We start from the raw sequence: 15,662 nt of genomic DNA on the forward strand, positions 1-15,662 counted from the left end.
GTCCTGCCGATTTTAATGACCTCATCTCCCTCAGAAATGCTCTTTATTCTGCTCTCTTTCTATTCAGCAAATGTCAAGTTCTCATTGTAAGTCAGAAAATTGGTTGACTAATTTCCGTCTGACAAGAATGGAGTTCTCGCTATTGACTATTAGCAGCCGCTGGAGGTGTTCCATTGTTCTAAATTACACAGATCAAAGGCTGATTGAGCATGACAACACAAAACAACCAGTGCAATAAAACCATTCGGAGCCCTCTTTTGTCTTCTCCATGCTTTGATTCTCTGTAGCGCTGCCACTCGTTGCTCTATAACTTTGTAGCATTGAGTGGCAGTAGCTGAGAGTGAACATGACCTCCTACTGACTCCTGCCAACATACCGGATGTCTTTAACGGCAGTCGAAAAAAAAGAAACATCAACATTAATTCCCTGCTAAATGATTCGTGTGAATTATGCATGAGGAGACTGCGTGATATGTAGATTTCCACCTTCAACCTTTGTCAGCCTAATTGCTGCCATTTAGGTCTGGATCTGAAGTGTTGCAGTCGACTGTAGACGTGGCTCACATCCGTCAATAATGTTCCTGGGCTTGTATCAAAGACAAGCCAGGAAGAGAAGTGCTGCCTGTGCATTTGCAAGGCGCCTCAAAGCCGACTCTCCATGCGAAGCTATGGCTTGATATTTTTTTCTGGATGCTTTCAGCTAGTCGAGACCTTTCTGTCTTACCTTGGTCAGGTAGCTGCGAGTTGTTGGGGGGTACGGTCATATTCAGTACGTCATTTACAGCTGTGTCGGCATAGTGCCCTCTCTGAACGTCATGTTCGCTGTCGGTTTGGTCACTCTCCTCGTGGCCACTGTCCTTCAGACTGTTTCCTTCCATGTCCTTGAATGTTGAAGTGCTATAGCCAGGTGAAGTAGAAAAGATGAGAGAGAAAGAAGGAAAGTGTTATTTAACTGTCAACTTTGGTTTTGTCATTCTTTCAGTCTCTTCACCCAGTGCTATCTTTGTTTAGCTATTAGCTGCACAGATGGTAAAGCTAAAAAAAGGCGGCTTTTCTCACATTCTGATATAGTGGGGTAAAAGATCAGGGGTGACTGGTCTATGGCTGTGCAGAACTCTTATGTGTTGCTGTGGTAAATTTCCTACATTTTATACAGACTATGTCAGAAAGAAACGTCTTGTACTGTATATCTGTTGATTGTAGAAGCATCAAAGGGATAGTTCACCCAAAAATGAAATCTCTGTCATCATTTAATCACTCTTATATTTGATTTGAGAGCAACAGCAGAGGTGAATATTTTTATTTTCTGATTTTTATCCTGACTCTGTGACATCTAATGGCTTCAGAATACTTATAGTAAATGACTCACCTGTTTTCTACTACTTTTATGATATATATTCAATCTTTTTTGGAACTTCACCTACTGAATAAAAATTCCATAAAATTCACCTTCTGGAATGACATGAGGGTGAGTAATTAATGACAATAATTTAATTTCTTGGTGAACAGAAAAAATATATCTTAAAAAAAAGTATAAATATTTCCATATAAAATGTGACATCTTTAAAAAAAAAAAAAGAAGAAAAGAAAACAACAACACAGACATCTTGTATTACACCACTGCACATAAGATGACCTATCAATATTTATGGTTCATTTTCCTGGAAGAGAAAGACTTTTAAATTTGGACAAAAGCTACAAATATTTGATTTCATGGGGTTTTCAATGTGAAAAAAAAAAAAATCAGGTCACTGTCTTATTAAGGAGAACTTATGTTGGTCACATAAATTTGTGGAAGTTTTGAAATAGAGGTGTAATAATTTGAGCAAACTGTGCTTTTCCTCTTTACCCTCATTCACTGACATACAAGAGCGAGAGGAGGGAAAAAGCTGCCAATTGACAGCTGCAGTGCACAAGCCTGATTTCCCTTAATTTGATAGCTAGCCCAGTGGAACACATTCTGCCTCTAAAACAACAGCAAGGATCAGAAACGCATGTGTACACATAAACACACTGACATACATAGACAAAAGCATCTCTGTAGCCTCTTCTAAGGAGAAAGAGAGGAGGGAGAGAGAGAAGGATTCTAGCAATGGCACTGCAATGGTGGTAGTGCAGTCTCTGATTTTATCAGTCTAATTGCACCTGTCCCAGACTGTTCGCCCACAGGCTCTGGAGGGGATTTCTTTGTAGTGTCGCAGAGCCAAATAGTCGACACTTGAATACTCTTTGTTTATGTAAACATAGGCAATGTTGTTTTTTTTTTTTTGAAGATAAAATTGCTGTAATTGGTTTGAAAAATGCAGTACTGAGGTAAACAGGAAGGTTTTTTTTGCTCCAGGTAAGAGAGGCATTGCAGTCACGGTGCACATCCATAGCAGCCGGGCCCCCAGGCAGCCGAGGACCTTCATTAGGGATGTCTGCATGCCAGTGCTCCATGTCAGTCAATAGCATCCTTTTAGGTGGACTGAGGAATGCTGGCCAAGTCCTGCCAGTACAAAGGATCTATTGTCCTTGCTCTTTTCTTCCACAATGCAAAATAAGGTTACCTTTTTCTTATCTCCGTGGCCTAACAAAACCCTCCTTGTGTGTACTGAGGAAGAATCCTCTGGAATTCCAGGATTTAAATTCTTGTAGATTTAGCAATTTGATTAACATCTACATGGATGTAGCTTAACTGCCCAAGCCTCTGCTCTTGGCTACAGCTTTAATATTCTCTAACATGTAATATGTATACACATTTTTGCAGGGATGTGCTTAATCACTTATGATACTAAGTAAATAAAGCTTAACACTGGCCATTTATAAACATGTTGAGTATTAATATCTTGCCTATGGTATGTGACCAAACCCTAATACGGTTTATGAGCCAACAACTTTTTTTTTTTTTTTTTTTTTTTAAGACAAATGCCATCTAAAATGGGTAATATGATGAGTTTTTTTTTTCCTTGTGAGATAAAGAGATTGTTGTACTGTAGCGTATGCCCATCCATTTAAACTGTTATGCAAAAACATCTCATTCCGAAATATCCAACATCAGAGACCCAAAAAATCAAAAACTTAAGTCTGCTCAGTCAAGGTGAGAGAAAGTGGAATATACGGTACATAAATTGTATTGCTCATTACACATGCAAATGGGGTGTTTATTAAATGGTGAGCAGCATAAAACATTTAACAGCTAAAAAAATGTATGATCTGACCACTTTAAGAATGCATAAAAAAGAGTGAGGTAAGTTAATCTGATTGCTTTATAAAGACATACCTTTTAATTAGGTGTGCTCTGCTGTTTACATAACTTGAGTCAATGGAATAATTCTCCGTCTGGGGGAAAGAGACAGAATTAAAGAGAGAGAGAGAGAGAAAGAAAAAGAAAGAGAGAGAGAACAAAAATGAATTTAATTATGCAGCAACCAAAATAATGTCACCAGTAATTGCCTTTCAATAGTAATGTTATTTTACACAAAGACTCTAGTTAACTGCCTGGGCTTTCAAAGGCAAACTCTCCCATTCTCTTTCAAAGCACATATGGTCTGTTCTGCTGCAGTGAGTCTGCTCCTGTCGTCACTCCTCCAGCCTCCCCCCAACCACAAAACCATCCTAAGTCAGACCACGCTCTTCAAAATGTCATTAAGCCAGACAGGGGAATAGAGGAGGGGTTGGGGGTTAGAGAAGAAAGTTTCCTCTCTTCCAGTGCCACTTTTCCTCACACCACTTCTGAGGATGCTAATATGAACATATCAAAGAAATAAATAAATGGAGGAAGGAAATTAAGAGCATGCCAGGGGATTTTTTAACTTTGCAAATGCAGATGAAAAGGCCTCAATGATCTGCATATGATGACTCTTTGACTCACATTGAAAAAGAGACTTCAGAGTCTTCTGGAAAGCAGCGCTTTTTTAATAAATGACTAGAAGTACACAGAACTGGGTGATATATATCAAATATTCGCAATATATTTGTGGTGGTATTACTAGTGGTTTGAAATTAAGCAAAATCATGAATTATGCAAAGACTTTAATGCATTTTATATTTGGTCATTAAATTTTGTAAACAGCATGACTAATTTCACAATCCTCTTTTTCTTGCAACTTGCAGGAATGAGAGCGTTAAGACAGACATGTTCTTAAGTCAATGGTTTAAAGTTGGTAAATTCTATTCATTTACATTGAAACAGAACTCTAGATTCAGTGATTCTTTTGCATGGTCAAAAGGTCTCCACAAAGTTATTTGGTAAACAAATATATGTAAATAATTATTGCTGTTAATGACTAATGTTCTATTGGTGCATAATGATGTGAATGAAACTGGCACCTTTGTAATTAAACCTTTTGAATCTAACTGGCTAGTTATAATCAACATGCAGGTATTTTCCATGGGGAGCAACCTGCCTCCTCTCTCAGCTTCAACTTAAGCTGATTCTAAACCGAGAAAGAAAAAGAAGTCAATGGCTTCCTTCCAGGGGTATGTCTAGCCATCAGCCCCCCTGGCAACAGCAGTCACCCAGACGATAAGAAGGTTAATGCAGACAGTGCAACACCACTGATTATGCCGCCAGCCAGTGACCAGTGATTATGCCGCCAGCCAGGGACATCCAGACTAGCTGCTGGGAGACAGATACAAGCTATCATAATCACAGATGGAATAACTCTGCATAAAGATCTATGATCCCAAACACTTGCGCATTTCCCCATCTGTATATCAACAGTGGCTAGGAGATCCCTACAGCGCGAGATGCGCGTCAACAACTGTAAACACTTAAACGTGACATGTTAGTGGAATTCGTTTCAAAATGGATTGATTAAATCCTACTTACAGGAACATACTTTTACAGTTTTCACAAATTCTTTCTTGTTTTACAGGGTAGGAATGCTCATCACTGTCCACCTTAGACCTTCTTCCATCACCAGTCAGTGAGCTGCTGCGTACCGTCTCACCTCCACACTCTCTAATTACCTCCACGCATGATAATATTTTAATTACAAGTGACGGCTGACCAGGCGTCTAATTGAGATTTCTGGGCCGGTGAAATCTGAACCCACTGAAGGTTAACGCTCTCTTTTGTGTGTATGTGTGCGTATGTGGTGCGTGTATGTTCTTGCCTGCGTGGGTGTTTGCTATGGCTCTAATTAAACCTTAAGTCATTGTAATCAAGGAGATAATTTGTAAAAAGCCATTTTAATTAACATTATATTAGCAGACCTCAATTTGGAACATACTCTTGTTTGTTCTCATTGCAGCTCACAAGGTAGTTATTTGCCCCTTTGTTCTTGTCCGCCTTGACTCCGTTAATATCAAAGTAATGGGCATAAGCAATTATTTCAGTAACAGGGCAGGCGTATATATCTCCACGGTCATCCACAAAAAACAACTGAGTATGGGGAAAGACAGTATACAAATTTCCAAACGATCTGCCTCCGAGTGGCTGGCCCATAATTGGTTCTGAGCGGCGTTATTCGGAGCTCTGCTGGGAGAGCAAGATTCCAGGCAGTCCTTCTCGTGTATCTGCACATATAAAGCTTTGCTCCTGATCTCCTCGGCCACGACACTTAAAACAAATGAGAGCCCTGTTGAAACGCAGTTATGCTGCGCGGATTGCTGACCCTTTTACGAGAAGAGTCGCTATCGATGATGCAGGCTCAGTCATCTCAGCAGATTTCCTTCTGTTGACATTTTGATCTCTCAGCTTATGTCAGAGTGGGCTAATTGGAGTAATAGCTTCAGTTATGCAAATGCAGCTGCTGTTCCACAGAGACATCTCACTGCTGGAGATTACGAAAGTACCGACTTCGTGCAGATATTTTGAAGAATGTGATAGATAAGTGGCATTATTCCACAACAAAAGCATCTATTGATGTGTGGTGATGATTCACTAATGGATCGTCATAATTAGTAAGCTTCACCCAAAAAGGCATATCAATTGTATTGCGAAATGTTCCTTTGTGTTTTTCATTAATTCAGGTTGATGGCCAGAGGGCATTTAAGAGGCGCCCTTGGCCTTTCGAGGTCTTTATGCCAGAGAGCTTCCATGCATTAGCGGCAATCTTCCTGTAAAGTAATGTACTGTATGCCTACACTGCTGACCGTCATCAAATCATAAGGGCTATCGATATTTCTTTCACAGAGGTCGGGTTTCAGGCTCGGAGATGAGGGCTGCTTAAACTACAGATGAGCTGCCACAAATGGCTACTTAATCAGGTTCTACAATGTGTTGTTATGATCTGAGCGGCCCCAGTTTGGCGGCCGGTGTCACCCTATCCCCTTAATTATTGTTGTGTTCCTTCCCACATACTTGAGGGTCCGGTAGGCCAAATCACACCCTAAGAGCTCTATGAATGAAGGCGGAAGGGCCGGAGAGGAAAGTAATGGAAAGGGGGGGGTGAACGAGACCTTAACCTCATTTTTTCATCTCTCTCTTTCTCTCTAACCCGCAGCCTCTAACCCCAACAATCCTCCCCACCTAACTCCTCCAACTTCAGCCAGCGGAGAGGAAAAGCAATCTCCTCGCTTAGTTGCCGCTGTGAGATTTGATTTGCCTTCTTCTCAGCGTGACAATTGGTTCCGTAGTCCAGATGTGAGAGCATTCATTGTACGGGGGCCAGATGCACCGAGTGAGCGGAGCAGGAGTTCTTTAGGTGGCAAAAGAATGAAAAAACATACTTGTCACACCTCTGCTCCAATTTATGTATTATCTCTTCTGAGACCGGTACATCAGCCCATATATGCATTTACACACTCAAATTATACAGTAATTCAAGCTGCACGCTATAACAGCAATTAATAATTATCAGACTGTACCCTTGTTTTCAGCACCGTAGATAAAATGCCTATTAATTCTGATTTTAATTAATTTCAGGACACAAAACTAGTTAAATTATGGCTTGAAGCATTTTCTTTTTCATTTTAGGGAGTGGTTAGGGACATAAAAAATGTGTCTTGAAGATCAATTGAGTCTCCTTTTTCTTCTAACTGCACTAAAGTTCAAATGCTCCTAATATGTCACAGTCAGGGGCGGAAAAGCATATTCTCACTGCGCTTCCAATGAATACAAATGCTGTGGCTCAATAAAACATTTTTAAAAAAGCAATATGTATTACATGAACTAAAAAACAACATGAAGGACCTCAATTAAAATAAAACCATTCCATTTACTCATTTTAATAGCAGTTTGGTGCTCGGTGTTATTTGGAAGCTGACTTTTCAGTCATCTTAAGGCTTATTTACACAGTCCCCAGAGTGCTGGGAAGAAATCGGTACACATAATGAGTCCTGTTGTTTATTTACGTCCATCCACAAGGAGCTTACTGAGGAGAGGTTATCATGAGGCAAAGGCAGGTAGCGCATAGCTATTTTCTTGTTAAAAAAACAAAAAAACACTGGATACAGGCTTTGTTGAGCGGGGCTTAGTGATAGGAGCAGAAATGAGCCTGTAGCAAGGGTGGCATTTTCCACGGAGGCTTAGGAGATGTCTATATGTCTACAAATGTAGTGCTGCAGAGAAATTGCGTGTATGCCGTTTGACTGCGTGAATTGAGCAGGGGAGACTCACACCCGCTGGCACATTGAAAGCCAATCTCAACATGGAGTCACTCTTCACAGACATCACGCACTCTCCCTTTCTTCCTTCTACGACACGCAGGCCTTTCTTTACTTTGTTTTTTATTGTTTTTCGCCGCACCATCTCTCTGGTGGATCTATGGCATCTCTAAGCTGCTCGTCTCGCTGAACCATTGCTCCGCACGGCACCCATGACGACAGGAACGGACCACCGTGGCTTCATCTCTGCACCTGATAGGAGTGGATTTATCCTTCCTTCCCCAGCTCAGAGAAACACGGTGCTCCTCAGCCCGTGTTCGGTTGCCAACTCCTGATTATAGAATTTCCCATAGATCCTCTGCCATCTGCTAGATTATAGATCCCCCCCACTCCTTCTCTTCCAGACCGTGTGAGCCCTCGGGGAGGCTCGACGGAATAAAGGGAGGTGAAGGAGTGCCTCAGGCTCGCCCTGGCATCAGGATGAGATTACGTTTTCTATTTCTGCCTCTTCGGCAGGAGCCGTGATGAATATGAGGACTTGTTGACGTTTAATAGCGGCCGGCTACCTACGAACTCAAATTATAATGAATCAATCGCTACAGGAGCCCATGTGACAAATAAGCTGCCATATCCTCGAGATCATTCCACTTCATCACCTGTCAATTCACACTCAACTCAATTTGGCCCATTGCAAATCCATCTTATTATGAAAGGGAATCATTTCCAAGGGTAAATGCTTTTGGAGCTTTAAACTGGATGGAAGGTTTTTTTTTTTTTTTTTTAACCTAGTTGGTTCAAAGTGATTTGTATTTTCAAAAAACAATTGCACAAAAAATAGGTAAAGGAATCATTTTTAAGTCGACATTCTGTGGTTACATCTGTATACCCGGCTTTGCATTATTCCACTAACTAAAGCATTGCTCCATGGGGACGAAACAGTGTGTTACAAATGAGTAAACACAATACGCTGCCCTACCTCATTCATTCAGAGTTGCTTTTCCTGCAAACTGCAGCAGATATATTTCCTTTAAGAAAACAATCACAAAGCTCTCATAAACAACAAAAGCAGGAATGGGTATTTCCCAGATCAACAGCTGCACCGTTAAGCGAGAAGAGAGAAGGAATATGCTCTTCTGTTTGATCCTGTAAAAGACTCGATCTACATATTCTAAGGGCTATAAACTTCATTCAGTTTGTGTGTGATTAATTATGCATACATTAATAGCAACTATGTTAATAATTCATACGGTCATCATATGTCAGAACTCTCTGCCTTTTAGCATGATGAAAAGATTTAAATAACCTTTCCTATCATGCATATCTGCATTCCGCCTGTGGTGTTTGGGAATTGATCAGATACTCTGTCCACTATAAATAGCTCTTTTGACATTACGATATCCTTCTCAACCCGCAGTGTGTATCTGTGTGTGTTTCATAGATTCACAATCTGCTTGGATGTTTTACAGGAAGCAGCCTGGTCATAATAGAAGAGAAGGTGTGTGTGTGTGTGTGTGTGTGTGTGTGTGTGATTGTGGTAGTGGTAGTGGTAGTGCATGGGTGGGGGGCCTTGACTATCACATTGCATTTTCAAAGGACAATTTAGCCATAGGAACTAATGAAACTCAAATGGCCACAACTAGCAGAAGTCAGTCCTCTGGGATGTTATTCTAATTCAAATGCCTGGACTAAAATACATTCACTCTTTTCATTCAAAAATATCCACCTGGCCTCACCTGGGATGAAAAAAGAGTCGTCTTGACGCAGGATGGTGCTAAATTTGCACATTCTTAAAATTAGAGGTTTGTTCATCATAGATAGAAAGAAAGATAGATGGATGCCAAACGACTCTAGCTGCACTGTTGAACATGGAGAGAGTGAGTGCTTCGCCTGTTATATTCACAGCTCAGGATGAGCACCATTGAGCCATTTTACACCATAGTCATGCATCTTTGTGTTTCTCTCTCCCACACAGACACACTCACTAATACACACAGAGACTCATTCGGCAGGCGCGAGTGGAGATGAGCGATGTCAACACCTTTACATCAGTGTAATATCCAGCACTGGGCTCCAGCAGGGAGTGCCGACTCATCCATTCTGGATGCTGCTTTTGTTATGAGTGTAAATCATATACCCGCCTGACACTTTGATCCAAAATAATGACATAGTATCTCAGAGTATGTTCTCCCAAATATCTGTCAGCGTACTGAGATGTCTAACAGACCGTCCCACCCTCCCCTCACACTTTCAGCCCATTTGCCTCCCCCGCTGAAAGCATGGCACCTCTCTTCACAATGACAAGGCACAAAGGCATCTTTCCAGGCTTTTTTTTTTTCCCTGTGGATGGAAATTTGCAGCAACTCATTACAGACTCTTAGTCTCCCCGGATATACTCCCTGTCTGTCTCTGCCTCAAGTGCACTTTCTCTCTCTCATTCTGTCTTTTCATCTCTCTCTTCTCCCCTCTCTGAGATGGATTGAGCCAGCCTCCTTATTGACATCCCTAACAGATGAGAAGGTGTGCATGCAATGTGATGCAATGTGCAAACAGGAAGCGGTGCGGTAGGATGCAGGTGAAACTTCACCATCTTTTACTAATCCTTCCAACCTTTCCCACTTATTCAAACAAACAATGTTTGCCGCATATTTGGCTTCGGATCCCAGGCTCCAGAGCTACGGTGTAGCAGTTAGCACATGGTCTAGATGCTTTGAGGAGATGCTGATACGGATGTCACAGACTCAAACCTATCTAACAATCTAACTGTGGTTCATAAGGGTTTTTCAAATATCGTTCATTGAACCAATGAAGTTTGTGCATAGTTTTGTTTTTTCTTAAATGCTTTTGAGAGTCTTCCATCTTTTGTGTTCCACAGATAAAAAACAATGCATGTTTTGAATGAAATAAGGGTGAGTAAATGTTGACAGAATTTTAATGGGTGAACTTACTCTTTTAAATATGCATTTTTTCATAATTAAAATGTTTCACATATTTTCTGACAGCTTACTGACAATAAGTTCATTCACTTTTTTAATTATTTCACAAAATGTGAAACCTGAAAGAACATTGAAAATGACTTCATATGAATATAAAGTTAATACTAGTCCATTTTTATTTATTTTTTACAATTCAAGAAGCTGCTCTTCTAATACTTAGCTCATCTACATTTATCCAAATGTAAATGTATTTGTATTTTTATCATTACTGAATATTAGTAAGGGCAACATTTGTTTCCACCTTACTACGCGCTGCTGGACGACAGACGCAGTAGTGGCTGAGATAGTCTAGTGCTGCCCTAATGGACAGATGGGCAGATAAAAACTCCACTGTAATCATAACAAGCTTGACCCCATCAGCACAATTCATGATGCAATACTGTAAGAGTAGTTAGCGTTCAGATTTAGCCACATCGCTCACATCTGCTCCTAATATTTTAAATGGCCTTTTTCAGCAGCTGTCAGCATCGATGTTTTACCTCGGCACACATCAGTGGCTCATCTGTAGACCATTGAGCAGATGTTAACCAGGGTGCTGACAATTTGCTATCACCACTGCACAACAACGTCCCCTCACACCGTTGCGCCGTGCGTTACATGAGGGACTGCAGACAGATATGGGGCTAATTCAAGCATGCATTTCTTCAGATTTTCAGTTAGCAATTTGCTTCAAAACCTCCTCCCCACTGCACCGCGACACTTATGGCGCTTTTCCACTGCATGGTACGGCACGGTACGGCTCGGTATGGTTCACTTTTGGGGGGTTTTCCACTGGGTACAGTACCTGGTACCTGGTACTTTTTTTAGTACCACTTCGGTTGGGGTTCCAAGTGAACCGTACCGTTACCAAAACGTGACGTGTAAACTCTGCTGATCACGGATAGGCCGGAGAGAATCGTGTGCCGTACCGAGCCGAGTCGTACCACACAGTGGAAAAGCACCATTATTTAACACCCTTTCCTACACTCCTTTAACATTGTACAAACAAATAAACCCACATAAGCAGCAACACACTTTACATGCGAGCTGACAGGCTCACACCCTTGTTTTACATTCCCACATCCTGGGCCCGACCACATGTGTACACACACACACTCCTACTGTAAGTGGGCCAGTGGGGGTGCTGCTCTACTCCGGCTCCCAGAGAGAGCGCAGCAGCTTGTGGGCTTGCTGTGGCAAGGAAGGCCAGATGCTGCGGGCTTGACCCCATGCCACCACAGCAGCTGAAACACACCAGGATTATCTGTGTGGACTTCCTTTAATTTAATTTGTATTAGACCGTCTTTAGGCCCAAACAGGTTTGGGGGGAGGATGGCGAGGGGGTCGTGGACAAAAAAAAAACAAAACAACAGCATACGGCCCAGTGCATCACCCACTACAGTGTTACCACCCATTGTCACAATGACTTCTTTGAAATAAAGAGCTGAAATAATTTGGCTTGTGCTGTAAACAAAGCATGGTAATTGTCTCTTATCAAAGCCGTCTAGGTGCATGTGGGTGTGCATCTATGTATTTTTCATCATGCACAGCAGTTTTCGAAGCCCGACATATCTTAAGCTTGACTGTGTCTGTTCAAGCGAATCAGTTTATTCATCTCTTGTTATTCGGCCAATTCCATTTCTTGCAGACTGATAAAAAATGTGATATCCTATAGAGCTGGACTCTTTTTATTTAATCAGAGGGCTCCAACTGTGGCCTTTCCATTTAATCTACAAGATGTTTTTCAAAAGCAAAGTGATGAAATCCCTCTGCAGTTGGACAATTTAAGCTTCAAAACCCACCACTTAACTGGGATTCAAGCTAAGCTTGGGCGAAAATGGTTCCCCCTCCGTATGTGCAGTGTGGCTGTATCTCTAATTTAGCGTTTTAATGCCACTCCCCACAGAAAGATGACAAGTCGTAGCCATTTTGCATAAGGAGCTGCAGGATTCTCTTTGTGTTTTTGTTCAGGTGGCAGGCTTGTTGATTAAGCTATCGTGCGCTAAAAAAAGCATAGCATAGCCACACACATGCGCACATGCAGTGGTTGCTATGAAAAAAAAAATGGAATAACATCAGTGCAGCATAGACAGATCAAGAGTGTGAACATCTATAAAAAGATAGTACTGCTGGAGAGTGTCAAAGTGGAGAAGAGTTAATCTTCCTCTGTGTTGATGGCAAGTGGAATAATTGGGCTCTCTTACACTCATTAGACGAGAATAATGCCAACATAAGAGTTCTCCAACAGCTCCAATTGTGTTCAGATCGAGCTTTGAAAAATAGCACTTCCCCTGATTAGCAGAAACAGAGGAGATCTGACACCTGGGGTCCCAGGCTGTAGGTTAATAAGTAATTTAAGACACTTTTTTCAAAATGAGTCTTTAAAATGAGGTTGTAACATCTACAGGGGGAATTTGATGGAGATTTTAGTAGCTTGCACTCAGGTAATTATTTACACCAAGTACGCCTTTTCAGTCTTTGACTGTATTTTTCTTCAAATTCCTTCTCTTATTTGAAAACTCTCCACATATCCCTTCCAATTTTGTCGATATATATGCCAACAAACTGCACCAATATGGTAAGTGAAGCTAATTTTTACTTTTTAATGAGTAGAATCCTTGTTATTCTCTCTATTGTTCTCATTATAATTATCGCAATCAACTGTCTACCTTTATAGTTCCCATACTGCGAGTGTGGCTTGACAAACCTGCCAAGACTGGCAAACAGCCCCTCAGATAAATGCGACATAATTACTGTCCTGGTTAACAGGCCCGCTTTAATAGAGATCATTAGTTACACTCGAGCCGAGGTCAGCCTAAACAATACAGCGAGACTATCGGGTCTGCAGAGAGAGAGAACATTTATCTCTCCTTTTGTTCGCTCAAAACCAATACGTAGTGATTTCTGACCAAATGGATTTCTCGAATATTGTTAGGTTCGCTCATGAAAACCTGTACAGACCGCCGTGGTTGGATTCTTCATTAATTAACACCCAGAAAGTAACTTTAAGGTGAATTCAGATGGTAAGAATCAAGTGACATCCCTCTCTCAGTGGAGAACAGATGCTCTCAGGAGCATGCAGTTAATAGGAGGTTAAAAAGGTGTCACCTTGTAAACAAGATTCTACACATGCGCACCTCTATTTTTGCATTGCTCCCTGAGTGATTGTCTCCCCACTGGATACTCGCTTTCTAGACCAAAAAAGGTTGTGCTCTCTCTGCCTCTGCCCCTGTGGAGTCATATTTCTCTCGTTCTTCACCCCCCGTGAGACACATGGAAGCCTCTCGCTTTCATGCAATTTCAAACAACACATATCATGACGTTCTGGATTACTGCTTGTTCCCCTAACAGCCCTGACAGTGAGACAGCCAAAAAAAAAACAGAAAAAAGTAACACTTCATTAACGGTGCTTTAAACAAACAGGCTCAATTTGGATGCATTCGCATTTCGCCCTGTGCCTCGCTGCTGCGAAAAAAAAAAAACAAGAAGATAAATAATTCAAGTAATGACAACTGCAGCCTTTGTTCACCACCTTCTTTCTAGATCTAAGAGTTATCCACTTTACAAATGTTTGTTTTGCAGTGTTACATCAAGCGAGTAAATAAAACTTCCAGCCGTCTCGCCATCACTCCGAATAAGAATTGTATTCAAAGTGAAAACTGAAAGGGTGTACTTATGCATTCCTGTCAATCCACTTGTCAATCCATTCCCTGGAATAAAATAAATATATAATAAATAAATAAAAAGGTGTAGCAAAACAGCTGTGTCTGGGATTACGAAAAGGATGATTTCACAAAACCTCACACCTTTCAGGGTTTTATTTTGTTGCCTTACTATTTAGAAACCAATATGTGGGTTTAAATAAAAATGGAGATAAATGTATGTCTATAGCAAAATTAACAGACTTTTTTCCCCCCTTTTCTTATATTCTTATGAGTTAGTTAAGGGGACCTTTTCCAGACCAGACTTTATTTCTTTTGGAACATAAAATAAGATACTTTGAAAAATGTCTCTGCAATTTTGGTCCATAAAATAGAAGTCAATGGGTCCACTCACTGGCTTTGTTTGTAGGGACAAAAACATTTGTAACATTTTTTTAAATATCATCCTTTTTTTCCTTTTAGAGGTTTTTAAATCACTTCTTAAAACTTAGCTGTTGTAGATGCAGCTTTTGAAACTATACTAGTAAAGTATTATTTCATTGTACAGCATTTTGGTCAACAGTTTTTGTTTTTAAATGTGCTAAAAGTGACAGATTTTTGTGTTTCAGAGTAGAAAGAAAGTCATACTGCTTTGGAACAACATGAAACTAAAACTAAACTAAGCTAAACTAAACTAATAATGGTTATCCCTTGCAAGAGGCTAGATTATATGTGACCAATGGAAAACAGATTTATATTTAGAGGAAATTTAGAGAACGTTGTTAAACCAAAAACAGCTTTAAGCTTCCTAACATACTGTGTTTTCCCGCCTTAGGAATTAATAGCATGCTACTGCTTGTTTTACTCACTCACTCAAATATTACATGATCTCAGTAGTTTCTGCTTGCATCTCTGCGTATTCTAGGTGACACATAATCGCTAATAAATGGCCACATTATCTGACTGGAACCAGTTTCATATATACACTTTTTTTTGGAAGTCACTAGGAAGTGTTGAGGGAAGCACTGATAAGCACCTCTTATCCTTTTAAGACTGCCCCTTAATCCGACAAAGGGGAAGCTGCAGCTTTAAGAGATTTAGTCTGGATTATTGGTAGTCTTCCAAATTAAACCAAAAGTCAGCTTTCTGCGGCTGCTCATGCAACCTACAGCCCACCACAGCACTGTGACTGGAGTGTTATAATTAGAAACACTCCCTGTCTCTCTTTTTTTCCCTACCCAGCCCAGTAAGCAGCACCCAGGTAACATCTCTCTACTATATCTGAGCGGTTGCCTGCCCACGGTCTCAAATTCTCCATTCTGGCAGCCTGGTCCTTCTAGCAGCTAAACCCCAGGCGTCCTCTGAACCAGGGTGAGTTGTCTCGTGCACAACAAGGTCAAATCTGGTCTTAAGCCTGTAGAGTAATCATTATTAAGACACGAACAGACGAAAGAGAGTCCTGAGACTCTCTCCGATGTCCCCTAATTTGGGCCGTGCTTGTCGGCGGTGCATTGACG

General features: G+C 40.9%; 1 protein-coding gene across 4 annotated transcripts in view; it reads right to left on the minus strand.

The window, feature by feature from the left end:
* Window positions 1-15,662, minus strand: part of LOC107688683 (protocadherin-19-like) — a 56,627-nt gene that overhangs the window by 24,590 nt on the left and 16,375 nt on the right. For all 4 annotated transcript variants that reach the window (XM_016486408.1, XM_016486406.1, XM_016486407.1 and 1 more), the window contains exons 3-4: window positions 3,262-3,320; window positions 724-896 (exon numbers count right to left, since the gene is read on the minus strand). In XM_016486408.1, coding sequence (XP_016341894.1) covers window positions 724-896; window positions 3,262-3,320 — 232 coding nt within the window. The remainder of the gene's footprint in view (window positions 1-723; window positions 897-3,261; window positions 3,321-15,662) is intronic.

The sequence above is a fragment of the Sinocyclocheilus anshuiensis genome, unplaced genomic scaffold, assembly GCF_001515605.1.
Source record: "Sinocyclocheilus anshuiensis isolate Anshui unplaced genomic scaffold, SAMN03320099.WGS_v1.1 scaffold581, whole genome shotgun sequence".
Taxonomy (NCBI): domain Eukaryota; kingdom Metazoa; phylum Chordata; class Actinopteri; order Cypriniformes; family Cyprinidae; genus Sinocyclocheilus; species Sinocyclocheilus anshuiensis.